Here is a 27,844-nt window from a genome sequence, read left to right as displayed (position 1 = left end):
CTTCCCGGTGTTTCAACGCGGGAGCAGTTGTCTAACAAGCGCGGAACGGGGACGCGAGTTGGCCGGTTGTCATGGGAACGCGCCCGCCGCTCCTGCTGCTCCTGCTGCTGCCCCCGCTGCTGCTGCAGGGCCGCGGCGCGCCCGGTGGGTGGGTGGCCCGGCCCGGCCCGGCCCGGCCCAGCCCGGGTGGGAGGTCCAGGGAGGGGGGTCGGAACCGCCCCGGGGCCCGGCTGGGAGTCCCGACGCGGGCCAGGCCCGGGCGGGGGTCCCAGACCTAGCCGACGTGGCCGGGCCCGGGCCGGGGTGACCCCCTCCCTGACGGTCCTGCCGCGCTCCAGCTGCCCGGGTGGCGGGGCCCGGCCTGGAGGAGCGGCTCTTCCCACAGGTGCGGGACCACTTCAACTTCAAGACCTGTGGCAACGAGACCTTTCAGCAGCGGTACCTGGTCTCAGGTGGGTCTCAGGGCAGTACCCCGCCACCGGGCTGCTCCCAGCCCAGGCACGGCCCTGGCAGGGGCCGCGGCCGAGTTTCTCTCCTTTTTAAGCTTTAATCACTCTCGTGCTGTGGTAGAGAGCCTCTCTGTTTGCTGCTCAAAGAGCTATGCTGAACAGTCAGTTTAATCCGAGTATAGGCTCTTCAAGAACTCGTTCTTCCCCTCTTCATTTTCCTTATCCTCCCCTCTCTGTCCCCTCAATTTCTAAGTTCAGTGGGTGCAGCAGGAAAAGCCAATAGTGACCCAAACGTTGCACTAAGAAGACAGATGTCTCTTGGATCGATGTCCTGCATTATTTACAGTTCTAAAACTTTATATAGCTTAAACTATGCTGGGTACTGAAAGAGGTTCCAGCAAAGAGCCAGCAGTATCTTCATTTCTGGCCAAATAATGAGTTATTTTCTGTGCAACAATAAGAGAAAGGAGGCTTTTCAAAACCGCATATGGCTAAAAAGACAGAGGTTTAAATAGCCAGTATCAGAGACTCTTGAATTCTGCATGTTAGAAGTTTGAAGGAATCGGGGAGAGGGTCGTGGTGAGGGAGCAGAGGTTGAGCCGGGAATACAACCCCTGAGTGCTGCTGTGTCCTCATGTGCTGGGTTGCTGCTGCTTTGCCAACTGCCTGCTGCAGGGGCTCAGCGTGCACCATTGCAGCCTGTCCTTGTAGCCCATCACTTGGTCACTTATTCATCATACACCCAGAGCACGAGCCAGGAAGTTGTACATGTTTCACTAAAGGTGAAATCATGGTTCCGTTCCTACCACAAAGATACCATAACACAGATGACTTTTAACAGCACATCCAAGGCTTCAGTTTCACAAATTAAGTGGTCCTTTTTGAAGAGAACTTTGGGATTGCCTGGTTTAAAGCATTAGCTAACTTCTTTTTAAGTGTTGTTTTATTTGCGTGTCCTGCCTGGATAGGCTGTTAATTAGAGCTGAAACAAAGCATTAACTGTGCAGTTTTAGTGTTTTACAAATAGTTTCTTAGTCAAAATGCCTGTGAGTAGTTCCTTTTCTCCTTTACTGCTTTTTGTGCAATGTGAATGTTTTCAGGTTATCAGAATGAATCTGAAGGAGACTATTATTTCTCAAGCTAGTCATCTGGTTTGTTGTGATTAGCTGGGAGTTGTCCAAGATTTCAATCTAAAAATAGATACATTTTTAAGCAGCCTCTTTGATTTATGTGTTTGGATCATGTGAATGATTGTTTACTCCATGAGCTATGAAGCATATCAGAAGAAATGCCAGAGTAAAGATAGCATTTCAATTCCCTACCTGATCCCCAAAGCAAATGCAACCCTGAGTCAGCCTCTTTGTTTACAAACCTGCCGAAAATCAGCAGTTTCTCTAATGAAAAGCCAAATTTCAAGCCAACTCTTATTTGGCAAGTCTACACTGAGAATGCTGAGAATTAAATTCTGGCACTTCTGTTAATGCCAAGAGCCTCACATGAGATATTTCGGTGGCGTGCTCCAGGACAGCCCCTGTTAGAACATATGTTCCCTGTGGGTGATAGGGCAATGTGTTGAAATCAACACTCAACAGAAAGTTTGAGGTATGTTGTTGAAAACTGCTGTTTATTATCCCTCTTTATTCCTGTACAATTTAAACTAAAATTAAATGTGTGTTAGATTCAGCAGGCATTAAAGATACTGTTTGTTACACAAGCAAGTCTTGCCATCGACAGTCAGGTTGTCCTATTGGTCTCAATTTGCCTTCGGTTATAGACAGAGGTAGTGGTTTAAGCATATATGGCTTATAGCTTGGTTGTATTTTATACATCACAGTAAGAGCAGCAGAAACAGGCAGGCAATTCCCTAACATTTGTTTTGTGGAAAAATTGATCTGTGAAAGTGTTTTGGGATGATTTGGACTGAAACAAGCTACATAAATGGAAAATTACTTTTATAGTGGCAGCTGTTCCAAATGCCTTGCAGAATTGAGATCTTAAGGATTTTCAGGCAGAAGCGGTAGTTTCAGACCATATACTGATCTGAGTGAGGCTCTTATTTACCCCTTGTCAAGTCAGATGTTCTGTAGCCTTGCCTTTCTAACATCTGTATTCCCCAGCATTGGTCTCAGTGAGTTGTTCAGCCAGTTCATCGGGTTCCTGCCCAGACTCACCGGAAGTAGAGTGGTTTCATTCTCCAACAGTTCCTCCCCCCTCCCTCCTCCCCCCCCCCCCCAGTTTCTTTCATTTGCTTCTGCCAATTGTCTTATGCAGCAAAGTTTTGGAACAAAGGATTTGGACCAATCTTTTTTTATACTGGCAATGAAGGTGACATCTGGACTTTCGCTCAGAACTCTGACTTCATATTTGAATTAGCAGAAGAACAGCAAGCACTAGTGATTTTTGCTGAGCATGTGAGTATTTCAGTCATTTTGCATACTATAGATTCTTGTCCCTTGCCTCTGAATCAGCCATGGCCCCTGAATTCTTTTTTTCTTTTAATATGCCTACCAGCAATCCAGGAAACAGACTATTCTTTCAATAAAACCTTTGCTGTGTTTTTTGCTTTAGAGCAGTGTTAGTAGTTTCTGCTAGCCTTGAACTCCACACTAGACTGGAAAGTTACTTTGTTTGGATTATATTTATTGTCTCTACCCTGCAAAGTCTCAAACCAACCTTTGCCTAGGCAAACCACCCTAGCAAGTCTATCATCCCCCAACCTATGGATGAAGAGATTATGCTGTTCCCTCCCTTTTTCTATCTGGGGATTTCAGGCGAGAGACACATGCTGAGGGCCCACGTAGCACCTACTTCTCACAGGATGTTTATCCTCTACAGGAAGAATGAAGATCTCTGTTTTATCAGATGCAGATGCAGGAAAAAAGGCGCTTCCTCAATTAAGAACAATTTAGAGGATGCCATGTGCCCTGTCATTACCCATTTGTGCATGCTTATCCCATGGTGCATGTGATGTTGTTCATGATCACTTGCTTCTCGAAAGGGACAGCTATGACTATCCTGGACAGGCTTGACTGCAGCAAGGGAGGAGAGGGAACCTCTCCGCACCTCAACACCAGCATTTCTGCAGCTTATTTCTTTCCTTTCAGAGGTACTATGGGAAGTCTCTTCCATTTGGACTTGAGTCAATCCAGAGGAAGAAGACTGGTCTGCTCACTGTGGAACAAGCCCTAGCTGACTATGCGGTGCTAATTACTGAGCTCAAACAGCAGTACAGTGCCACAGACTGCCCTGTTATTGCCTTTGGAGGCAGGTAAGGTTTTGTGTGCTCATTCCCTTCTCTACATCCTTTCCCAGCCACAATCTCATAGATCCATTTGGCCCTGAAGTAAGCTGTAAAGGTTGAGCTCTAAGCTATTCTAAAGAGAGCAGATTTGCTTGTGCCTGAGCTCTTGAGATCTTACCCCAAGGTCTGGTCAGCCCTCCCATCTTTCCCTCCCAAATCTTGCACACCGCCTTCTCCAACCAAGTACATGGCAAAGCAGGTGCAGGACATGCAAGCCGTTGCCTTGCATCAGAAAAGGTTGTGTCATCTGGACTTAGCTGTGCCACTATCAGCTGGATGTATGCAGCAGTCATGGGGGAGAAGCCAAGCCAGGATGATTTTCATGGTGTTGGAGAGGACCAGATGGGCCAAGCCCACTGTACCCAGAAGTTCTAGGAGTTCTCCCTTCTTCATTCTTCTTCCTTTTTACTGAAATACAGTAAACACTAGACTTCTGCAGTGCTGACCTCTACCACGCCTTTGTCTGTCAACAGATCCCAAGAGTTGCTCTCTTTAAATCAACTTGTTTGACCAAGCATTACAAAGGCTTAACAAGGTGGCCTTTCCTCTGACATAAACAGTGTAATTTAGGAAAACACACCTATACTGAGCAGTCTGCTGCAGGGCTCTTGCCTTCCAAAGTTGTTTTACTGAAGAATATCAGAGGTTTTTTTTGTTTGCTAAGTCAGATGTTAAACACAGCAATTGAAAGGAATATATCTCAGCTGTATGGCTTTACAAATCCTATCTCTAGACTACTCAAATCAGTCTTGGCTTTGGAGAAGCATGCTGACTGGATGTTTCTAGACATCTTCAGTGTATGAGTCAGCCAGAACTGCAGAAGATGGGTAATTACTCCTGCAGGATCAGAACATTATACATTGGAAATGCAGAAAACTAACTAATAATGGGTAAAATGTTCTCTCTAGGGCCACCAGCTTTCTATTAAACACAGCCACTTTAACAACCCATAGCTGTTTTCAATTGTAGGTTCCTTCATAATTTTGCTCTGCAACCTGCTGCTTAGTTGCTCCTGGCTTCCCAGAAGTGCTTCCCCACAGCAGCTGCAGTTCAGAACCTTGTTGATCAGATATCCCTGTCTCTTGAATGGCTCTTCCACACACCTAGAAGAAGCACATCCCCTTAAAAGGTTACCACTAAGTGCAGGGCTTCTAACTCGGTTGCAGTGAGCTATGAAGCATTTGACCAGTAACCACATCCAGCTTACTGTCATGGTTACTGAATGTGACATAGTGCTGTCTGTTCCTCTGTGCAGAGGGACTGTTGGTCTCAGTTGCATTTGTACTGTGAATATCATGACAGTAACTGGTGCGAAAGGGGCTGGGAGCTGAGCATGTCCTGGGGCAGGGAAAGGGGAGAGGGATTCTGTGAGACCTGCTAGCTGGGCTGCATGTTAGAGGCTGCTACAGCTCTTTGTGCTGGAGCAGAGTTCAATCTGCGACAGGTCTGAACAGCACTGAACTCATGTGAAGAATACTGAAATAAGGCAGTGTAGGAACTGCACAATTTTTCCCATGAAAAAAATCTCTTCAGTTGCTTATAACTTTGCCAGACTTCAATCATTTGAACTGAAATTTCTTGTGGCTGGTTTCAGCTAAAGTATTTCTCCAAGAGCAGGATTAGAGAGAAGTATATTGTTTTACTTGTGGGTGATGTGGGAATGGTATTTCTCCCAACCATTTAATGTGGTGGGGAGGGAGACTTGAATACCTCTAAGCTGTGAATGAGGACTTTAGAGTCAGTCAGGATGTTACCCATATGTTGGGGGAGTCATTTACCATTCCTAGAAGTGGCCTCAGAATAACTCCACAAAAATTTGTAGCTGGATAGCTTTTGTGGCCTTGGGTTTATCTAGCAATGTTTGATATATCTGCAGAGCTGTGGCCCTGATACTCAAGCTATCAAGATGGCTTTGAGAGTTGTTGGAATATTTGATGATGTCTTCACTTCTCTATATCTGCACTACTCATCTATACAGCTGTTATTTGGGGTGTCTAAGGGGAAATGCCTCCCACTTCCCAGCACTAGAGAGGGGCGCATGTTTTGTAGTGTTCAGGGACATCCTCTGCTGAGAACTTGGATAGTCTTTATAATCCATTCTTAAACATCCTTTATGTGAAATGTGTTCCCTTCCTCCTTTAAACAGGGGCAGCTTTACTTAGACCCGACTTGGGTTCTGCACTGAAGCTATCAGGAAATTCTCAGGATGGTGCAGTGTTAAATATTGAGGCAGGATTTTCATTTGGCTGCAGAAGCAAATCAGTCTGCTATATTTTCACCAGAGCTGGCTTGAGTGTTTGGGGGAAAGGCCGGTTAGCAAATACTGTGTGCTGCACATCAACCATAACTAGGTCTTATTACATTCACAGGGCATCTAAACTTCCATAAACTACTTTTTGCCTTGGTTAAGTGAGCCTGTGACTGCTGGTCTGAAATCACAGAATGGTTGAGGTTGGAAGGGACCTCTGGAGATCATCTAGTCCAATGCCCCTGCTCAAGCAGGGTCCCCTAAAACACATTGCACAGCATCGTGTCCAGGCGGCTTTTGAATGTCTCCAGAGAAGGAGACTCCACAACCTCTCTGGGCAACCTGTTCCAGTGCTCTGTCACCCTCACAGTGAAGAAGTTTTTCCTCATATTCAGATGGAACTGTCTGTGTTTCAGTTTGTGCCCGTTGCCTCACGTCCTGTCGCTGGGCACCACTGAAAAGAGTCTGGCTCCATCCTCTTGACACCCTCCCTTCAGATACTTGTACACATTGATAAGATCTCCTCTCAGCCTTCTCTTCTCTAGGCTAAACAGGCCCAGCTCTCTCAGTCTTTCCTCATAAGAGAGATGCTCCAGTCCCCTAATCATCTTTGTAGCCCTTTGCTGGACTTGCTCCAGTAGTGCCACATCCCTCTTGTACTGGGGAGCCCAGAACTGGACACAGTACTCCAGCTGCAGCCTCACCAGGGCTGAGTAGAGGGGGAGGATCACCTCCCTCCACCTGCTGGCAACACTCTTCCTAATGCAGCCCAGGATACCATTGGCCTTCTTGGCCACAAGGGCACACTGCTGCCTCATGCTTAACTTGGTGTCCACCAGCACTCCCAGGTCCTTCTCCGCGGAGCTGCTTTCCAGCAGGTCAACCCCCAACCTGTACTGGTGCATGGGGTTATTCCTCTCCAGGTGCAGGACCCTGCACTTGCCTTTGTTGAACTTCAGGAGGTTCCTCTCCGCCCACCTCTCCAGGCTGTCCAGGTCCTTTCGAATGGCAGCACAGCCTTCTGGGGTATCAGCCACTCCTCCCAGTTTTGTATCATCAGCAAACTTGCTGAGGGTGCACTCTGTCCCTTCATCCAGGTCATTGATGAATAAGTTGAACAAGACTGGGCCCAGTACTGACCCCTGGGGGACACCTCTAGCTACAGGCCTCCAACTAGACTCTGCAATTAATATGTTATAAGCTGTGTGTGAAAGGAAGTAACTCTCTTCTCTCTCCTGAGCCAGCTATGGAGGAATGTTGAGCGCTTACATGAGGATGAAATACCCAAACATTGTGGCTGGAGCATTAGCTGCCAGTGCTCCTCTGTTGTCCGTGGCTGGGCTTGGAGACCCCACTCAGTTCTTTAGAGATGTAACTGCAGTAAGTAACCGTTCTGTTCAGGAACATTACTTTTCTTCCTTGAAGAAGGCAGCATTTTTTTTTTCTCCTTTTCCTCATCTTTAAGCAGACATCAGTTTTAGCAGCATCAGTGCTGGATGGGGGATGCAGTTAAATGAGGACCTGCAAGGAAAAGCAGCAGCAGCTGCAGATGTGATGATTAAGCACTGCCTTAGCTGTAGGCAGCACAGGGCCCAAGGGTGCTGCTCTTTTGAGTAGCAGAACTGAATTCCAGCACCTTTAGAACCATTAAAGATTCACTTTCCCTTTACTAGTTACTTGGCCAAATTCCAACCTGAAAGTTTTCCATTGTGTTTGGTTGAACCCCCTTTGGATAAGTTATTCTTCAAATCCTCCCCCAAAATGCTGTATTTCACATTGATAGCAATATTTCACAGCAGCTCCTTAGTCCCAAATTGGCTGCATTTCACTGACAAGCTTGAAGGTCTCCATTTCACAGAGTGAAAGTACACAGGGTGTCCTGAGATCACTCAATACCCAAATTTAAATGTGGCTTTTGCTTTCTGAGAGCATCAGAATCCTTGGGAAGGTGATATTGCTGAGAGCTGAATTATGCTTACTGTTACAAAGCCAGAAATAGACTACCTGGTAGTACTGAAATCTGTGGTGTCTGTTTTAGATCTCTTGCAATGTGAATTTCTAGGTGTGGGTGACATTGATGGCTTTACATGAACTATCTGTTTATGAAACTGGTCTTTTTGCTCTTGTTAAGTATATGAAAACCTTATTTCAATGCAGGGACTTAAATCACAGACAGCATTACTGGAACACATAAGGAAGTATCATATGAAAATGAACAAACTCAGTAGTAAGGTTAAAATTTTAAGCATAGAAGAGAATAAAAGACAACTCACCTTAAAATTATTCATTTTTAAATTAAAAATGTAAAACCACTTAATCACCTAGCAGATCCAGCGGTGAGAATTCTTCCATGGATGAAGCTAATTCCTTATCAAAAGCCCTGTTCAGCTGATAGCTGTTTTGTTTCAGTTATGAATGTGCTGTGAATTGTTACACACCCCTCAAATTAGGGCTTTGACGACTTCTGTGGAAAAACTATTTCCAATTAACCTTAAAATATGTTCTCTCCTCAACAGTAAACAGACCTCTGTGCTGAGATTCTAAGCAAACACTTTGTGTTGTTTTTAAAATAATTCCTTTTACCTTCAGAGTGTTTGCGTAACAGCAGTCTGTGCATTTGAAGAGAAGACAAGTCTGAATTCAATTGCTTCCCTTGGTGAGAGAATGCTCCTGAGAGCTGTTAGTACTAATCAAGGTGCAAACCTTTCATGAGTCATTGCGAGAGCGCTCTCTTCCTCTGTTTCCATGAGCCAGAGCGCATTGTCTCAAAGCAACTTTCTCTGTGACTTTTACTGAGGATTTCCAGCAGGTTTCCCAAACTTTCATCTCATGGGGGAGGCGAGCAAAGGGCAGAAAGCTTATTTTGCATATGGTTTGCTTAAGACTAGGTTTTATGTGCCAACTGCTTTGCTTGCAGCTGGGCAGAAAGCACTTGTGTGAACAATACTCACACAGCGACGTGTGCTTTCAGCAAGCTTACTACTACAGGGACTGTTCACGCCATCAGCTTTAGATCAGTTTAGACATCTGACTTAAATGTGATTCAAAAGACTAAAGCTGGTAGCCAAAGGGCTCTGATTTACCAAATGGGGACAGCTTTCCTTGGAACAGCTGTAGTGGTTCCCACCTCTGCTCCTGCAATGGCTCAGCTGAACTGTTGCCAGGTTTATGGTGGTCTGCTGAGGAAAACTGAAATCGGTGCTGGTTCCTTAATGTGTCAGGCAGGGAACTAATCAGTCACTGTGGCCAGAGCAGGAACTGCTCCTCTGTCCCAAGCTGGTCTGTCCCCGTGCTCAAATTAGAGCCATGAGTTGGTGAAGATCTGAGGTCATCCAGAAAGGGATTTGGAGCTCCTAAAGTGGATGTCCAGTAAACTTTGTGGACAACCCGAAAGTGATTTCTCTAAGCTGAACTGTCAAACAAAAGAAGAGGTATGAATGAAAGAAAGGTCCCAAGTCTATTTTTAGTTATGACTGGATCTTTGTAAGAAAAATGCTAAACTAATGATTAGTGGTTACTTAACATCACCCCAGGATAGGTGAAGAGACTTTTAAAGAAATAAAAGGACTTATCCTAATAAGTCCTATTATTTCAAAGCAGTGGTTACTAGCAAATCTCAAACTGCCTTACAAGCTGACAGAAGAGAAACAATTTGGATTGCTAACTCAAATGGCAGAAACAACTTGTTCTAGCAGCATATCCATCCTTAACTCTTCAAACCTTCAAGTCTTTTTCAAGGAGATCAGTAATGTTTTTCCCATGAAAAAGGACATGGCCTTCTTGGTTACCTGGCAAGGCCAAGAAGAAAAGTGAGTCTTGTTACCCAGTCCAGTGCTTTGCCACCCATGCACAACTGACCTCTTCAGGACTCCTTCTCATACACAAAGTGCAGTAAGAGGACTGTGTGTGTGTGTGTGTGTGTGTGTGTGTTTTTGTTTTTTTGTTTTTTTGTTTTTTTGTTTTAAAAAAAAGCCTTGGGGCCTAGCAACCTTGCACCCTGTACCTATATCCTGGCCAAGGAATATGTCCCCTCTTATTGCCTAGCCCAGGGAAGTGGTCTGTCTAATAGCTTATCCTAGCAGAGAGCTGATGAAACAGTTGCTGCTTGGTCTGGTGAGCTGTGCAGACTGTTGGCCTCTGCTGGAACATGCTGATTGTCTGGAAAACAAGACAGAAGTACTAGTGTTACCAATCCTGGAGACACAGGTGTTACTCTGGTCAGAGTGGGCCAGTTAATCCTTGCAGTGACCCCTGTGACCTCCTGCTACTTCTGGCAGCTTCTTCTTGATGCAGCATTCACAGGTAGTATATTCTCTGTGCAACCATAATCTTGTGTCTCTTTCCTGTCCCTTCAGGATTTTCAGAAGTCCAGCCCAGATTGTGTCACAGCTGTCCGCAAAGCCTTCCAGCAAATTAAGGATCTGTACCTGAGTGGAGGTAAGGACAGACACCTTCACAAGTGCAGCTGGGCAGGAGGCAGTCCTGGGGATGTGGAAGAAGTATTGAGTCAGTTTTACTTCAGTTAGATCTTAAACTGGTTCAGCTAAATCAATGCAAATGCTCACCTGACCTCTTATTTCTGCTTGCGTGACTTATTTTTGATTTAATGAATGGTTTCAGTAGCATTAAAATCAGTGACTGACATCAAAATGAAAGCATCTTTGTGGGTGCTTGGACCATGTTAATGAAACCAGCTTAAAGTGCAACCACACCTGCATTTTGATGGTGATAAAGCCTGATCTTTTACTAGATACTTGTCCTCCGCACCCAAAGTGCTCAAAACTGTTGAGATGGGTATGGCAACAGTGTGGCTCAGCTTACTGCACATATCTGACTGATATCTGCAAGGCAATCTGGGCCTTGTAGCAGTCATCACAGTCTCCTTCATCCCCAACCTTGGATAGTTAGGCTAAGCCAAGGACAGAGATTGAAGATCTCTGCAATGTGTCCCAGTTAGGTCAGGCCAGACATTATGGCCTGATGTAGCTCTTCCTGGGAGCCTTGCATGGTCTTAGAGCAGTGGTGGGTCCTTGGTCTTTTTGGAGGGCAGCGTCAAGGCTTAGCTTGGTCTTGTGCTAGTGCACGTCAGAGGTTGTAGCTGTGTGCCTCCTCTGTGAGCTGCTGTCACTGACTCATTGCAGTGACTTGTCCAGGAATTGCCCAGAGGAGGAGAGGGTCCAAAATGCCTTTCTGAGACAGTTTTGGGTCACAGCAGAAGGTATGTTACCTTTAAGTATCTAAGGTACCCAAACTCTGCCTGGGACCATACTTTCTGTAGCAGGGTGGCTATGGTAAGGTCAAATTTAAGGCTTAGCCTCTCAAGTGAATATCCAGAGGCAGGTCCCAGGCCTTGGGGTTCCAATTGAAGATAGTCAGGCTCTGGTGAGCTAGCTTGTAGAGCTGGGGACAGACAGGAGCTGTGACTCTGGAGTACGGAAGATTAGGAAGAGGAAGGGAGCAGCTTTCTCCAATAGAAATACAAAAGTAGGTGGAGTACCTCTTGAAAGAATCTTTTTAAAGATAGCTCTTCAGACTCCAGCTGACATTTCTGCATAATATTAAAGTTTGGAGGCACATCTCAGGGTAGGAAAGTGACAGGAAGGTCCTTAGTGACCTTGCAAGCTTCAGGATTATCCAAACTAGGCAATTCTTACTGCACAGGTACCTAGCTGCTGAGATTTTTTTTCCTGCCAGTTCTTCTAACCTGTGAATTCCACTGGGATTTTTGTGACTGTAGCCTGTCCTTCTGTGTTAACAACTTAGCTGACGAGACTCTCTTGCCTGGCTGTGCTAAGGAATCCAAGTCTTGCACTGCAGAGCACAGCAGGTCCCGCATGGGAGCCAGTAGTGCTTGAAGGGGAGAGGAAGAGGTTGGCAAACAGGGCACCAGGGATGACAGGTTTGTACTTAGCTGTTCTTCTCACTGCATCAGTCTGGACTGCATTTGTCTCGGAGTGTGTTTCTTCCATCTGGAGTTCTCCAGAGAGATTTCTGTGACTCAGCAAGGAAGGAGAAGGCTGGATGTGGGCCAGTGCAGGGTTGTTCAGGCACAGCCTTCCTGCGTAGCTTAACATCCATGTCTGTGTAAATTAAGAGGTAACATATCCTTTCCATTAGAAACTTCATCTTTGTTTTATAGCAGCTCATTACTCCTGAGTGAACCTAGATGCTGAAGCCTGGTATTAATTTATTCTGAAGTTTGTGCGTTTTGTTTTACTTCGCTCTGCAGCTTATGATAAAATCAGCAGCAAAATGGCCACATGCAATAAGATTTCCAGCAAGGAAGATGTTTACCATCTTTTTGGGTTTGCTAGAAATGCCTTCACCATGATGGCCATGATGGATTACCCCTACAAGACTGACTTTATGGGTCACCTCCCTGCTAATCCAGTGAAGGTGAGTACCAGACACTGGTGAGAATCACAATTTCTGAAGCTATGGACATGCCCCTCCCTGAATGCAGAGGGACTGCACAGCCTAGGATTAGAAGCACACTATCAGGTGAGGGTGACAGGAGGAGGAAGCTGTGGATATTACAGCCCTTCCACTCTGACAGTAAATCTACACCTGTTTTAAACTGCTGTGTTTGAAATTCACTGATATTAGGCTCATCTGGGAGAGCTGGCTGGACCCACTCCTACCATTCTCTGCTTTTACTTAAGCTATGAAGGCCTGTGCAGGCTTGTTGAGTTCAGCTTTTAAAAACTAAAAACCTTCTGTAGCTTTTCAAAAAGTACAGTTTTGTTGTAGCCTACCTCAACACACTTTCATAGACGTGGGTTGTTTTGGTGGTTGGGGTTGGAGGTCCAAGAATTTGGCTGTTTTTTGAGCATCAGCCAGGAAGATGATATATCCCAGAATAAAATGTAGAGAAACATCTCCTGATGTGTGGACCACACAACCTATCTACTGTCAAGAGAGTAGGAGATGTCCAAGTGGGGGAAAGGAGCCTGGTTCTCAGAGGATTTACAAACACTTCTTTGTAGTCAGCTTCTTTTGAAAGATCCCAACTTAGATCCTGAACCACCAGTGGCTTTTACAACTCTTTCTTCTGCTAAACTAACAGCCATCAACAGACATGAACACACCACACCAATGAGGCTTTATTTGCCTTTGGCCTCATGGCAAAGACACAGCAGCTAGCATTTATGCTTTGAGTCCTGCCTGAGCAAAATGCATATTGTACAAGAGGTAGTGCAAGCTACACTGTACAGGAACTTAGTAAGTACTGTTCCTGGCTCAGCTGGGCATCCAGTTCCCCTCCAGTGTCTGTTTATCAATCTGTAAAATGGAAATAATTATTCTAATCTCCCTTGAGAAGGGCATTAAAATATTCTGAGAGAGCTGGGAACCATTGTGACTCCCTGTGGCTTCAGAACAGCTACAGTTACTTAACCCAGCAAATGAACTGTTTGGCCCAGTACTTTCTCCCCATTTCTATGTATTTTGCTGCTGGGATGAGGAGAGCGAAAGAACTGTTCCATTAGGCCCTTGCAAAGCAGCTGAACCATAAAGTGTGTGATACTTTTCGCCCCCCCTCAGTCACGCTTTCGTCAAATCTTCCAGCTTAACCCTTCTGTGGAGGCCTATTAACTAACTACAACATGTGCATCTTTTAAATTGCCTATGTGCAATTTGCCTGTCATGTGTTTCATCTCCAGGTTGGTTGTGAGCAAATCCTTACCCACGCAGACCCAATTCAAGGCCTAGCAGCTCTTGTTGGTGAGTTAATCTTATCAGATTGGTCTTTTAAATAAAAACCCTATCTCCTAGAAGCATCTGTAAATAGAGCAATTCTGTTATTGTACAGGTTCTAAATTGTGTGAGCTGATAAGAATTCAATTTTGCACTGGGATATTTTGCCCTGTATTGGTTTATTGCATACTTACCATTTCATGGGCAATGAATTCATTCTCTCACCTCTCCAATCTTACTCTCCTGAAATTTTTTTTCAGCCACTGCAGCCCTTTAGCCTGTTGACGGTCCATGATATGTGGACTCTTAAGTTACTTTGTTCTTTAAAAGTTTACCCATACTCTACCTCAAGCAGTCACAAGTTCACTGAAGGAAGTTCTCTGGTCCACATGTTGCAGACAAGATTGTCATCCTAGTGCCCTACAGTCTCAATCCAGCAGTAACACAGCTTTAAATATATTGTATGTATATCTGTGTGAATACTTAATTTATCAGCCAGCAGTGTTTGTAAGGAAATTATTGCAGATTGAACTCAAAGTTCTTTTAAAATATGTCCTTGATAAAATTTATCAAGTTGCTCATTGAAAATAAATTCTACATATCATCATTGTTTGTTCATGAAAAACAATCTATGAATGACAAAAAATAGATTTAAGGGATCAGTATATATATTTTTTTTATTTCTAAAATAACAAAAGGGTTTGGGCCCAGCTTAGTAAGGTTGGGAACTAATTTTCGTTCTTGCAAACTGCGTGTATCACCACAATAACACTAAGGAATGTACCAATTCCAAATCACAGGTTAAGGTTTTGGCTATGAACTAGTAGAGCTCTTAAAATACTTAAGAGGGCTTGGCAAACACTGTTAGGGCCGCTTCACGTATTCACATCTCACTTCTCAGAAGCAGAGTGGGACTCTTGTTTGTTTGTGATGAACAAGCTGAGAGTAGACTTCTTCTTCCTGCCAGTGGGTGAGCGCTTCATGCCTCTCCCCTCCTCGTCGGCTTCATTCACTTGGGACAGCTTAACCATGCAAGAGGCATGATCAACCAGAGCTTTAGGCAGGCAGCTGGCTTTCTTCCATACCCGCCCAACAGTGTCATACAAGAAAACATTGTCTTCCTTCTGCATGTGCTGCAGTGACCCACCTCCCACAAGGTAGAGTGTAGACTCATGGGCTGTGATGCTGAACTGGCAGCAGTTGAATGGGGATATCATTAGTGTTGTCCACTGATCGCTTACTGGACAATAATATTCCGTCTCATTGACATGAATCCATTTCTCCACCTGCAAATAATCAGATCAACACTAACCCATCATGTCATGCCATGGGTGGGTATTACTATCATGCCAGGCTCATTTGGTTCATGATAAAGGAAGCCACTGCTTCAACATCTGTGTGAATCCTACAGACCTCAAGGTGCCTCATTTGTGATCCAGATTTAGCAATCGGACTCTCAGAAGAGACTGAATAAAACACCAGAATGGCACTGAAGAACTGCTCTAAAAGAGCTTTGCTCCTCTTGGGAAAATGAAGAGGAATGAACTGAGAAAGATCAGAGCTGACATAGCCCAAGTCCTGCCTGCTCGCCATAGAGTTAAGGCATTATGGAGGAACTCATCTAAAGAGTGTTATATTGCATCAAACTGTGGACAATAAGTGAGTTTGTGTCAACTGAAGGAATTTGTTAGACTTGATGTGAAGTTTCTCTTTGTAAACAGAGTTCTACTACTTCCCCAATACCATTCTCCCTTTGAATGTAGCACTGCTGGCCATGCTAAAATGGGGCAAAGCGAGTCTTTATACTTTCAAACAAGAATTGCTGAATGATCTTCAAAAGCTCAGTTGCTGTGACTTCAGGGAATGAGAGTCTCCTTGACTGAGCACTGCAGTCCCTCTCAGCTGTCTCCTTACAAGCCCCCCCCTCCCCAGGAGGTTGGGCAGTGCTTTCAGTCCTGTTTGAGAGAGAAAATTTAGGTTTGAAGAGACTTCAGTTGCATTCCAGGACTTGAACCCATCCCTCCTAAAGTTGAGGCTAGTGTCCTTACTGCAGACAGTCCATCCCTCTCCCAATCTGCCAACAGTTAGCCCCTCTCAGCTCAAACAAGGAAAATCAAGTAGTCAATGTGTTTTGGCCTGGTACATGATCAGTTTTACACTTAAGTTTTCCTGGATTAGCAAATTGTGGCTGCAGAGGACTGTATGTTTTTTCCTATTTAAAAAAGTTTGATGCTTTAAACAGCCTTTATAGTGGTAGCAGATAGGGTGGGACAACAGAGCAGCTTTTACTGTACACAATTGTAATGGCAGGCACATTTTCATAAGTGTATTGGCCTGACTTGCAACTGTATCAGTCCACTAAGAGACCAAAAATAATGGAGTTATTGGTCATCCTGCTGGAATAATACAGCCAGAACCTAGCAGTGCAGAGACTCCAGATCAGATTTGATATTATAGGAGCAAATGACCTTACTCCATTTAATGTTCTTCCTCCGATGCAGAAGATCCTGTCTCTGACTGTAGCCATCCCATGATCACAGCGGGTGAAAGTCATGGCGCAGTTACCAACCCAGCGTCGGAGGCGAGGGAGGTAGCTGTAAGTTTCTCGCAAGGTTTTACCACCAGAGAAGCCCCCTAGAAGAAAAGCAGAAATCTTAAAAATCCATTCACCATTCTCTCAGACATCCAGCGAACCCTCTGCAAACAGAAGCTAGAGCTTTCAGAAGATGTTTCTGACAACATATCACTATGAAACAAAAGGAATTTCTGCTCCTTTAGGAGCTTTCAAAAGATGCCACCCCAAAGATCTAGATTTCTCTATTGCCTTGGCATGCTCAGATTTGGAAATGAGAAGGCTTTCTTGACACGAAAGGACAGTTGCTAACAGTTTTTACTGGATGTTAATGAAGTTTGGTGGCTTTAAAACCTGAGCTTCTTAGATATTAAAAACAAAAAAACAGTCCCAGCTCTTTCTGCAGATAGTTTTCTACAGAAGATTTTTGTATCAGCTCTTTGGGTATTTCAAGTGTAACTAGGAAGCAGTAACAACTGTGGTTAGGGAATCTGCTTCCAGCTTATGCAGTCACCAAAATGATTGTTTAAAAGAAAAGTATTCAAAGTTCTTGAAGCTTCTGATCTTTTCAGAAAGTCAGAGCCAATCTGCCATTGCTATTTTCAACTTTTTGTATTTGTTAGACATTCATCATGGAGCGTTTCATGATTACATTGTAAAAAAACAACAAAAAAACCCACAACTTTTTGTAGAAGGAAGGTGCTGTGATTTGAAGTGTAAACCTCTTTAATTGTCTGCCTGTTGAGTTCCAACACACAAAGAGCCTTTGCAAACAAGGAAGATCATAGTTGAGGTTTAGATATATGCCACAACTCACTGGGGCTTTGATGCTCTTTCTGTGTGTGGAAATTTTGTCTGCATGGAGCTTGCTTTTAAGTCTTGTACTAAATGAGCATTTTTATTTTTTCAGTTTGCCTCGGCAGGGCTGTAGGCTAGCCAAATCCCATTCAGAGTTAACCCACTGATTTAGAAAGAAATGAATGAGTTCAGGAAAAGTCCTATATGTAAGGGATATCTCTGGGACAGTGTATTCCAGCTGAGCTCACTTACAGTATGTTTGAAGTTCTGTGTAGCACGGCAGCAGTTTTGTCCTTGTTCCCTGATAGTAATTGAGGTCCGCTGAGGTTGAATGAGTTGCCTGTGGCACCATGGGCTAGCTTTGTCAAGGCAGGGACTTGAACCTGAGCCTTGTAGCTCCTTAGACATTCCTCTGAGCTATTATCCTTTCTTTCTGGTTGTCTTCATCGCCAGATCACTGGTAGCAGTGGAATATGTCTCTCTAAGATAACCTGAAATGATTAATCAGCCCAAGTACTGCCTTTCCTGCTCTCAGGGCCTTGGTCCATTTTAGAGAAGTGCCCTTCATTGCAATTGCTCAGTTAAATTAAAACCAGGAATCTAGACTGGTTCAGTACAGTGGTCCCAGATGGCCTTAATGTGCTTAAGAAGCAAGGATCCTACAGCAATGGCAGACTGGCCTGGCTCTTTTAATTGCAGAAGAAATAATACAACATTGTTCTCTTACACAGTACAGTGCTTTTCCTAGGACAAACTGAAGATTATATTTCCAGTCCAAATTAGTACTTACAGAAGCTAAAGATCCTACAGCAACTGCCTGAAGTGTGTAAACCACTGTATTCGTGCTGTTCTATTGTTAAACATACTGCGCCATCTACTAAAGATTCCTGTAAAGACTGAGGATCCCTTATAGACTGAGAGCTGTACAAGCCCAGCGGGTAAGAGCCTGCATTATGCTTATTTTGTACTAACGAAGCAATACAGTGGAGTTAGTCCCACATCTTCCATTCAGATTAATACTAGAGTTTAATCTCATCCCTAACACTATGGCGGTCTCCCCCTGGTTTGCCTTTTGTGCTGGTAAGGATTTGGGATTTTAGCCAGGACTTCAAGAGCAAAGCCATCATTCAGAGCAGAGCAGGAGTGTGGATTGCAAGCAGGTGATGTCACCTCTTATATTGTGGAGAGAAAATAGCTCCTGCCATTCAGGACTGCAGTGAGGCTGTGCTAACCCAGCAGGAGAAGGACACTGGAGCTGTGGGAGTTATTGGCTGGGGTTCAGGCTTGGCCTGTGATGTTAAGATGCCAGCAAAACTCAATGAAGCTATGTGGCAGTATGCTGAGTTCTACGAGCTGTATCACCTGAAACATAGAGGATTCCCTTGTGGATTGTGCCTGCATGATCAGCAATAGGTACAGGGAAAGGAGCTGCAAACTCCCACTTGTTGTCTGCTGGCTGGTACAACTCCATAGTGCGAGTGAGGTTCCCCAGCAATGTCCCACCACCCACGGCAAAGATGCAGTCAGACAGCACATCTGCATGGAAGCGTGTTCGCCTCTCCAGCATGCTGGCAACCTGGAGCCAGGAAGCGTTGTGGGGATCAAATCGGAAAACCTAGAATCGTAACAGAAGGGTGATGGTTAGTAGAAGGCAGGCAGCTGGCTTTGCATCTCATGTCTGGGGCCAAGAAATGTTTAAATGTTTTCTCTGAGCTGAAGAAGGGGTTACATTCAGACCTGAACAGGCCTGTGGATATGTAGGCTCAATATCCAATGCCATCCCCCCAGCAGAATCCTTCCAGTATCTCCCTGACATAGCTGGCACCCTGCAAGTGCTGTGCACGTTCTCCGACTTAGCTCAGATACTGTGTTCCTGCAGGTTTGCTGCGTCTGGTCACAGGTTATGCTCTCAGCTTGCAGCAAGCAGAAAGCAAAACACGTTCGTTTAATGAAATACCTTTGAGTTTCAAACATGAACTAGCATGTGTTGCCTGAAAGCTGTTCCAGTGAGGTCTACACAAGTACACTGTATATCTCTGCTTGTGTTTGAGTATGTAGTAAAGAAGGCAGCTGAGCTCTTATAAAACAGAATCAGTGCTCCCTGCTGCTCTTCTGTGAGTCAAGGCAGGACGGGTTCCCCACCCCTTCCTCCCCACTGGCACCACTGTGCAGGCACAGCACCTTTGCTACGACAGGGGCTCCACTCACATTTTCTTCAGCTTTGTCTGGTCAATGTTGGTTAGAAAACCCAGGTCACTGAACAAGGGAAATATCCACAGACTGTGCTTTGAGGGCTGGGCTTGAGCTGTATCCTGGAGCCTAGCAGCCAAAGCCACAGCCCTGCTGCTTCAGTGTCTTCTGCTCAGCTGTTGCTAAGCTGCCTCCTGCCTTCAAGGCAGTAGAAAGAGAGTTGCTGTTTGCAGTGGCACTGCTGAGCTAAGTCTAACACTGCAATAAGCTCCTTAGGATCATGGAAAAGGTGTGTTCTGTTTTTTCCAGCAATTCAGGAAAACATAAAATCTTGTGCAAGTCTTGCTCTCCAGGTGCTAGAGGAGATTGACCTTTCAAGTGCAAAAAGAAGGAAGGAGTAGTTCTTAAGTGAGGTGGTAGGCTTTAATTCATGCCTCCCTGGTGTGATTCTCATGGTAGGGGATATCAGATGTGAGTTTGATCCCTCTGAACAGGCTTGGGGCAGCAACAGAGGGTGGGAATGAATAATCATGGGGTTGCTCAAGTGAGTGATGTGGAATATGGCTGAACCTGTACTGCACAGGGTTTGTACAGATTAGAGATATGCATGACACTTTGCGGTAGGAGCAGGATGAGATCTGGCCAGGAGTTGGCCACTTCCCAGAGAGTGTGGGAGATGTATTCCCAAGGGCTGTCAATATTGAACAGAGCTATAAGAAATACGCAAAGGCAAGAAGTCTACGGTGAGCAAGCAAAATGACTCCTTCCCCTCTCTAATGTGACTTTTCGTTCCATTGCCTTTCCCAGACAGTGATGGCCTCAGCACACATTCCTATATAGCTTTGCCCAGCACTCCCTGGTAGTGGGATGCTCGGGACTTTTCAACTCAAACTACTTTCATGCTGCCATCCCAGCAGCCAACTGTATCTCCTAGGGGAGAAATTTCCAACTTGCAGTGTTTAAAAATGAATTCCTTAAATGAGTAGTTTGCTGCTTCTGGAAGCACTTACCAACTGCAAGTCCCAGTGGGAGCTGGGAACTCACAGGTCATTTCCCTTCCTTCCTTCCTCCCTCTACTAGACGTTTTTCCAGCCTAAAGGTTTCTCATGTCTTTCTTACCTCATTTGACGGCTGCTTTCCTGTGGGATCAAATTTATGCTGGCCCCCAATGACAAAGAGGAAGTTATTGATGACAGCTACACAGTGGTTGTACACTGGCATGCAGAGGTCCCCGATCTTGCGCCAGGATCTGCACCTCTGATCTGCTGCCCACATCTCTCTGCACACGTGGTTGTTGGTGGTTCTGCCACCGGTGATGAGCAGTGCAGTGGAGCTGGAACGGGGGCTTGTGTGCTGAGTCTGCAGGACTGGCTGGGCATACAGCTGGGAGTGGTAATTTAAAGCTTCCTGAAGGTACCTGTGGCAGTTTGAATCCAGCATCATAAGAGGCATGTCCTGGATGTATGTCTGCAGATCCCGCAAAGGAATGAGAGGGAATCGTATACGCCTTAAAATATCTGCTGCACCTTTCAGCCTTGTGCGGTCATGCTGCAGCCAGCTTACAGCGGCTTTGAACAGCTCCAGCTCGCTGCATCCCACAGTGTCAGTCCTGTCTAAGATTTCACAAAGGATCCCTCTGTCCAGACCTTTCAAGCACTGAGGATCAGACAGGATCTGTTTGTAATGTTGCCCTACGTAGCACATGGCTTTCTGTCTCAACTCTTCTGGACCAAGCCGTTTAGCAATGTTGAGAACATCCATGCAGTTCTCACAATTCAAGCAGCCTTCCAGAAATCGAAAGCACAACTTGATCACTTCCCGAACGAACAGGGTTTCCGCTGCTTTGAATGTCTCTTCAATATTCTGTAATGAAAGCTCCAGTTTGTTGGAATAAATGAAGTTGAGAACATTCCTCAGCCCTGCAGCACTGACAGCTTTCAGATGGATGTTACCATCAGGGCTTCCAGCTCTTGTCAAGTTTCCAACAAACAGGATTTTACAGTAATTACTTGCTGATGCTAATATGATCTTGTGTGCTGGAAAGCAAACCCCTTCTGCCTCCAGTGTTACATCGCACAGTGCACTCTGTGAGCGAAGGCTGCTGATCCCTTCCAGGAGTTTAACCAGGTACGTGTCTGACACGAGCCTCTCCATGCTTCTCTGTGAGCTGAGCAACATCTCTCCAAAAGGTGCTCAGCCCTGAGAGCGACCCCAGGGCTCTCTGCAGGCGTTGTACTCAGTCAGGCCATCTCTTGGGCAATCTTTTGCAGTAAAAACTGTGGTTTCATGCTTTAAGGGAGAGGGAGACTTTTCTGCCAACTCGCATGGTCCTGTCCAAAATGCAGTAGCTGCAGTAGCCTTTGTCCTTGCTGGGACTGTCCTTGGTGCTTTTGAAGGAGCAGAGTGCTGCGTACCTTGCAGGGCCGAGTGAGATCATTTGCGAGGTGCACTGTTGGTGGTGGTTATTGCACAGTGTTTGCATGTCCCGCCTGTGGGCCGTGACACTGGCAGTAGCTGACAGCCCCTTGCATAACCGCATTCCTCCGTCTCGCTATCTGGGAACTATCACAAAAGTGGCCCATTCTTCTGCAGCTCCCTGGTTATGCTTTGCTGGGTCACAGTGGTCAGGTGCTCCTTCCTCTGGGCAAGCCTGTACATGCCGTGGTTCCCTTTTTGAACAACAGTCCAACAAAATTCTGTGATGGGCAGCCCTTGGCCTTTTTGCTTAATCTGATGCATTCAAACTACAGCTACTTTTGGCTGTGGGGGGGAGGCAGGGGATAGGAGAAGTCTGTTCAGTTTGAAGAATTCAAGACAATCTCGCTGGTGGCTAATTTCTTCTACACAGCCTGTTCCTGAATGCATTATGGAGTTGGAAGCTGGTGCTCTCCAAGGGCTAGAGATACTCACTCAGTTTTTTTGACTGAGCAGAGACAGCAGAGAGCTCCTGGGAGCCTCTTCATCACCATGGATACTGTAAAAGCAAAGGATATTACACAAACAGTAGTGAGACCATCTGAAAGCCTTGCTGGGCTAACACCTAAGGTGTAAAGTTATGATCATAACCTAAAAATGGCATAGATCCTGCTAGGTCTGTCCCAGCCCTACAAGCCTATCTAGCTGTCATGTTCATCCTTCTCTTTGGTCTTGGCCATGAGTGCCAAGAGGCTAGGGTGGGTTGTATGGCAGCAACATAGTGACAGGTTGGGCTTTGTGCTGTGTTTCCGCTTGGCAGGAGTGTTCTACAACTCCTCCGGCACGGTGCAGTGTTACAACATCTACCAGCTATACCAGCCCTGCGCCGACCCGACAGGCTGTGGCATCGGCTCGGATGCCGAGGCGTGGGACTACCAGGTACAGTGTTCAGAGACAGCAACAGACTTCACCAGCTGCCTTGGTTATCACTCCCACCATGACTTTTCTTGTACCTGTTACAGGTTTGTACTGAGATCAACTTGACTTTCAACAGCAACAATGTCACTGATATGTTCCCTGAGATGCCATTCACAGAGGCCATGAGAGAGCAGTACTGCCAGAGCAAATGGTGCGTGAGTCCACGAGCGCGCTGGCTGCAGACAAACTTCTGGGGAGGAGGTGAGTTATGTTGGCTGCTGGTCCCTTTGCAGGGTGACAGAGCACCGGAACAGGTTGTCCAGAGAGGTTGTGGAGTCTTCATCCTTGGAGGGTCCTGGGCAACCTGCTGTAGGTGACCCTACTTGAGTGGGGGGCAGGAGGGTTGGACCAGATGATCTCCAGAGGTCCCTTCCAACCTCAACCATTCTATGATTCTCCTGTGATTTTTCTCCCTGTGCTCCCACTGGCCTGATGAGCTCTCTGGGGAAGGGCATCTCACTAACAAATACAGGCAGAAACTCACAGGCAGCCAGCAGCTGCTATGCTCCTGTGTAACAACTTGAACCAAACAAGCTGGTTTCTAGTCCTTCCCAGTTCTTCAGTACAGCTCCCTTCTCTGCCCTCTCCCTGCACTCAGCCACCTTTTGCCTTCCTCTCATGGCAGTGACTCCCTCCTCTAGTGCTGATGTGCTTTTGGTTTCTCCCACCTCCTTCTTCTTTCTGCGTGCATCCCTGCACCAACAAGGCAACCAGCCTCTAATGCTCCCATCATGCAGCAAGGAGTTGAATGGGATCATTTCTTTCTGAAAAACAGCACAGGAGTCATTTTGCAGCACAACTTTCTGTTGCCTTTCCCACCTGGAGGTTGGAGGAGCAAGGGCAGCTGGCAGAGGATAATAGAGGCTGGCTTCAGCCACGCAGGCCTTTCTGTCTTTCCTTTAGAAGGAAGTGGGAAACATATAAACTGCCAAGAATTTGTTTTATTCTCCTGTGTTTCTTGCTGCTGTCTGTTTGCTGTAGCAGCCAAACAAGTTTGGGCAAATGGGCAGGAAGGAGGCCTCTCAAATGTTGTTTCTGTGCATTTCAGATCTGAAAAGTGCAAGCAACATCATTTTTTCAAACGGAGACCTGGACCCGTGGGCTGGGGGTGGGGTAAGTATGTGCACTCCCAGACACCCAGCACAAGTAGTAGCCCCCGCAGGTGATACACCTGCCTGCCTCTCCCTTTCAACCAACATTGGCATCTTTAGTCCATTTGAGTTTCTGTAAGTGAGTTTGTCCTGTGTTATGCTGAACCATTTGGGAGCCCCTGGACATTCATGAGGGACACACTTGAACAGCAAGTTGTAACACAGCCTGGAACAGTGCCCCAGCAAAGGTGACTTTGTTAGTGGCAGACAAAGCAGGAGTCTCTTTCCCCAATAAAAAAAGTCCCCAAACTGGATTTTAGGTTAGTAGAGCCCCAGTTATAATACAGCTTTCTGGCAATCCTCATTTTAAAGTGGCTTGGCCATCCCCACTGTGAGAGGAACAGCCTGTTCAGAGGTAGTTCACAGCCTGGGGGGCAGACGGGCCCATAGGAGCCTGTTATTTCAGACTGCCTATACTGGAGCAAGTTGATACTTTTCCTCTTTCGCAACGAAAGGCTTCAGTTCGTTTGAGACAGACTACTTGACCCATTATGACTGTAGCCACGCACACAGTATCAGCCATACCAAGGATATCTTCCCTTGCTTTTCCTGCGCCCTGCCCCACTGTTCTTCCTGTTCAGAAACGGTATTCAGTTCTGCCTGGTAAATTGGTTGGAGTTTGTCACTGACTCTTCTCATTCCAGATAAATAGCAGCCTAAGTCCTTCACTAATTGCAATAACCATTAAGGGAGGTGCTCATCACCTGGATCTCCGGTAAGTATGTGGTAACTGACAGCTTCAAGGTACTAAACTCTTCTTTGGATAAAAATATCCTGTTGCTCTGGGTGCTCTATCTTCAGCTGGCAACAGTCCAAAAAAACCAGGAGATACTTTATTTAAACAGAACTAAATACCAGACTGTTAGGACATAACTGTGGAAGAGCAATCTTCTTCCCTAATACAGGGTTTGCATGGACCCCATGAAAACCATGCTGTTAAGGAGGAGCTTTGTCTCAGGCTCAGCACTAAACTATTGTCTTTGCACTTGTTTATAACATATTCTGCTTGTACTAGAATTAGCACAATCATGTAAAGTAGTCCAACTTCTTTCGGCAGTATCTGTCAGCCTTCAGGCTCTGAAGAGAGAGGGCAGCAGCTACTGAAGCTCAGTGGGAGCTCAGTGCTCTTCCTGGCAACCTGGCTGCCTCTCCCCCTCCTGTTGCAACTTGTTTTCCCAGGACATAAATTGGAAGTACAAAACAGAAGATTAAACAGGCAATTTCTGTTCTCCAGTTCCCTGGCTTGGCTTTCACAGCTTAAGAGGAAAAAAAAACTGACTTAACCCAAAGGTTCAGACCTTGTGAAATGTATTGGTGCTCCCTGCTAACTAGCTTATAGTGTTTTGCTTTCTCTAGAGGACATAATCCAGCTGACCCCCCATCTGTCATTGAGGCACGCAAGCTAGAAGCAAGCATCATTAATGACTGGGTGAAATCTGCAAGGATAGAAAAAGCATGGGAGAAGTTATCTGGCACTTTTGCAGGTGGATCACCATGAATATATCCACCTGGCCTCCATCCAATGTGCTAGGCTGCCACCATTTGTGACAGGAGGCACAAAGACCACAGCCTGCTGAGCTATGTTTGTCCTGTTTGAGAAAGTGTTATCTCCTCTGCCAAGACGATGAGAAGTCATCTACCTGAAGTGTCCAACCTGCCCCTAATCAAGCATCATGAGAAAATCAAAAGGCCAAATCACTGACTGAAGCCAGAACCACTTTACATGGGTTTCATGCTTACTTGTATAGAATGAGAAGTCATTTTAAGTGGCGGAAAGAATAAAAGCTTGCTTGAAAGCCTCAAGAACAGTGACACTTAAAACACGCTTCATGTGGCAGGACAGATATGATGCTGACATAAATACATAGGGTATTGTTCCTCTGAACACAGTATCATCACTGTCCCTAACAGTATGTTTGCAGTTTGAAGTTAAATTGGTTTTAGAGAAACAAATAAAAATCAGATGATCATACCTCTACTTTTCCACTAGTCATTACTTGCAAAAATTCACATGGGATTCCACCAGTGACCAGTTATACACAAAAAGACTCTCAACCTCTCACTCATTGTTTTTATCAAGTTCTCGGTACTCATTAGTTGCATAAGAGATGTCATGTGGATAAGTGATTCACACAAAATAATGCCAGCATGTACTGCTGTCACTCAGGAGCTGAATGTCAGGTACCAGTAAGGTGCATTTCCAATTAAGACATCTTCAAATCTTTTTAAAATAAATTACAAGTTTATTAAAGTGTGTGATATAATTTCATGGCTTGGTAGTATAACCAAAGAAGATAAAAAAGGATAGTTCTCACCTTTCAAGGTGTAATAAATTCATCTTTACACATTAACAGGTGGATTCTTACCTACTGAAATTACTGTGTACCAATAAATATTAGCATAACTGCAAAAATACTACAACACAGTAATTGACTGAATGTCTCAGTTGATCAATTTACAATGATTTATATGGGGTATGGGGAAGCCTCACAGGTCATCAAATGCTAACATTACTTATACAGGCAAAGTCACAGCATTGCTTCGTCTTCTATTACATTGCTCAAAAACAAGGCTTTGTGTTAAGTATTTGCACTATGTCCTTCCTGCTATCACAGTACAATTGGTTCCCAGAGCTACCATGTCAGTCACTGGTTATTTCACAATATTCAGGTGCTGACAAAAGGTTTTGCATAAAACCCACTTACCTCTCCCCTGTTCTTAAGCACAGAATAGCAAAGCCTCTCCCCCACTCCCACACTGGGCAGGAATAGATAAGGTCCATTATTCAGATCTTTCAGATATTTACAAACAAAGAGCAAAAGACCCGATTAGTCAAACCGCACCCCCAGAAGGCGGAAATATTTTAAGACTGTTAATGGAACTACAGTAAGAACATTAATGAAACCTCAGTAAGACTTGAATCTTCTGCATTCATGCTGTAGGAAAACCTGGACGCTTCTGTTAAGAGCTTAAGTGTCCCTTTTGTTCATCCTAAAAGTCAGGCTTCAGGTTTGTTACAACTATGGCTTATACAATCTTCCCACTTGCAACCTGACTGAGGTGCTAAAAACCAAGACTTTTTTGAATTGAGATCTGCTATCCTATAGCAATTATACAGGACCAGCACCCCAGGAGAAAAAGATGATGATGGTGGATATCTCTGCAGACAAAGAGGATTATTTCTTGTTTATATTGCCTTTCTAATGTCCTTAGCTCCTGGCAAGCAGGCTTCCTAATTAAATCAACCCAGTGAGAATCTGCCAGGATTTACAGTGCATTAAAGCACCCAAGTTCAGTATGAGTCTCTTGGAAAGTATCCTCCAAGTTACCACCTTTGGACAGTGGCTTGTTTTGTGTCTTTGAGTGAAGAGATGCTTAGGTGTCTTTTGACCTTCCAGAGGGATACAAGTTCTTCAATCCTCTTATAACTAGGAAGTTAAGGGATGCTACAGATCTGTTTTTCTCTTCTTGCAGATATTACTCGCCCCAAAGGAATCAGTGTAATCTAAGAAACACAAATCAAGTGTTTGATTTGTATAGAAGGATGAATACTAAAGGCTTTCAGATGCTATGGCAAAGGGATAAGCAAAGATATACATGGACTTTGAAGCATAACAGATTTACATGCAAATGAAAGATGAGTAATGCTGAAAATAATTACAAATAGATGCTTCAGAAACTGTTGGAGATGTTTGAAGCGAGTGCAGCAAGCTTCCATAAACAGCTTTGAAGCCTTGGGCAAGGAAGAACAGGATCTAAGTGGAAAATGCTGGTTGTGGGGTACTCTGTGAGCTGGAGGGAAGAACCCAACCAGAACAGTCACAGTTCTTGCACGTCTTGAAAACAGTGCTGATGACTGAACACAAAAGGAAAGTGGAATGTAAGCAGGCAAAAAGTGATACAGAGCACCGTCCATGGATGAAGCCCCCACAAGGATTTCAGATCCATAGCAGTGGCTTTGTTGAAAAGAGGCTTATATTATTCATCATGTACCAGCATAGAGAGCATAAGGCCAAGATGGGAACGTTGCACAAAATAGTAGAAACT

At 45.1% G+C, this 27,844-nt stretch overlaps 2 protein-coding genes across 4 annotated transcripts; one reads left to right on the top strand and one right to left on the bottom strand.

Moving 5' to 3' along the window:
* Positions 1-25,775, top strand: DPP7 (dipeptidyl peptidase 7). Of its 3 annotated transcripts, none has more exons than XM_067309316.1 (13): positions 1-144; positions 339-452; positions 2,775-2,860; positions 3,554-3,717; positions 7,243-7,378; positions 10,354-10,435; positions 12,228-12,394; positions 13,660-13,720; positions 22,489-22,607; positions 22,691-22,847; positions 23,695-23,759; positions 24,442-24,512; positions 25,154-25,775. In XM_067309316.1, exons 1-13 carry the CDS (start codon positions 72-74, stop codon positions 25,293-25,295), a joined length of 1,437 nt encoding a protein of 478 aa, XP_067165417.1. In that variant the 5' UTR covers positions 1-71; the 3' UTR covers positions 25,296-25,775. The 3 variants fall into 3 exon arrangements, with proteins under 3 accessions (XP_067165417.1, XP_067165416.1, XP_067165418.1); XM_067309315.1 differs by having other exon boundaries at positions 2,721-2,860; XM_067309317.1 differs by having other exon boundaries at positions 2,721-2,860; positions 25,137-25,296.
* LOC106494266 (kelch-like protein 13) lies at positions 14,495-21,421 on the bottom strand. The gene is made up of 4 exons (XM_013954498.2): positions 20,373-21,421; positions 18,426-18,678; positions 16,167-16,327; positions 14,495-14,979 (listed from the first exon to the last, which is right to left on the bottom strand). Exons 1-4 carry the CDS (start codon positions 21,405-21,407, stop codon positions 14,584-14,586), a joined length of 1,845 nt encoding a protein of 614 aa, XP_013809952.1. The 5' UTR covers positions 21,408-21,421; the 3' UTR covers positions 14,495-14,583.
* Positions 25,776-27,844: the final 2,069 nt, after the last annotated feature.

The sequence above is a fragment of the Apteryx mantelli genome, chromosome 21 (assembly GCF_036417845.1).
Source record: "Apteryx mantelli isolate bAptMan1 chromosome 21, bAptMan1.hap1, whole genome shotgun sequence".
Taxonomy (NCBI): domain Eukaryota; kingdom Metazoa; phylum Chordata; class Aves; order Apterygiformes; family Apterygidae; genus Apteryx; species Apteryx mantelli.
The sequence above is the reverse complement of the archived record's forward strand: the minus strand, read 5'-3'. Positions and strand labels throughout refer to the sequence as shown.

Coding starts and splice junctions, on each gene's coding strand:
- DPP7 (XM_067309315.1), top strand. CDS start 72: ATGGGAACGCGCCCGCCGCTCCTGCTGCTCCTGCTGCTGCCCCCGCTG. Junction 23,760..24,441: donor ACCCGTGGGCTGGGGGTGGG/GTAAGTATGTGC, acceptor TTCTCATTCCAG/ATAAATAGCAGCCTAAGTCC. Junction 24,513..25,153: donor GCTCATCACCTGGATCTCCG/GTAAGTATGTGG, acceptor TGCTTTCTCTAG/AGGACATAATCCAGCTGACC.
- LOC106494266 (XM_013954498.2), bottom strand. CDS start 21,407: ATGGAGAGGCTCGTGTCAGACACGTACCTGGTTAAACTCCTGGAAGGG. Junction 18,679..20,372: donor GAAAGCAGCCGTCAAATGAG/GTAAGAAAGACA, acceptor TTACGATTCTAG/GTTTTCCGATTTGATCCCCA. Junction 14,980..16,166: donor GAGGAAGAACATTAAATGGA/GTAAGGTCATTT, acceptor GATTATTTGCAG/GTGGAGAAATGGATTCATGT.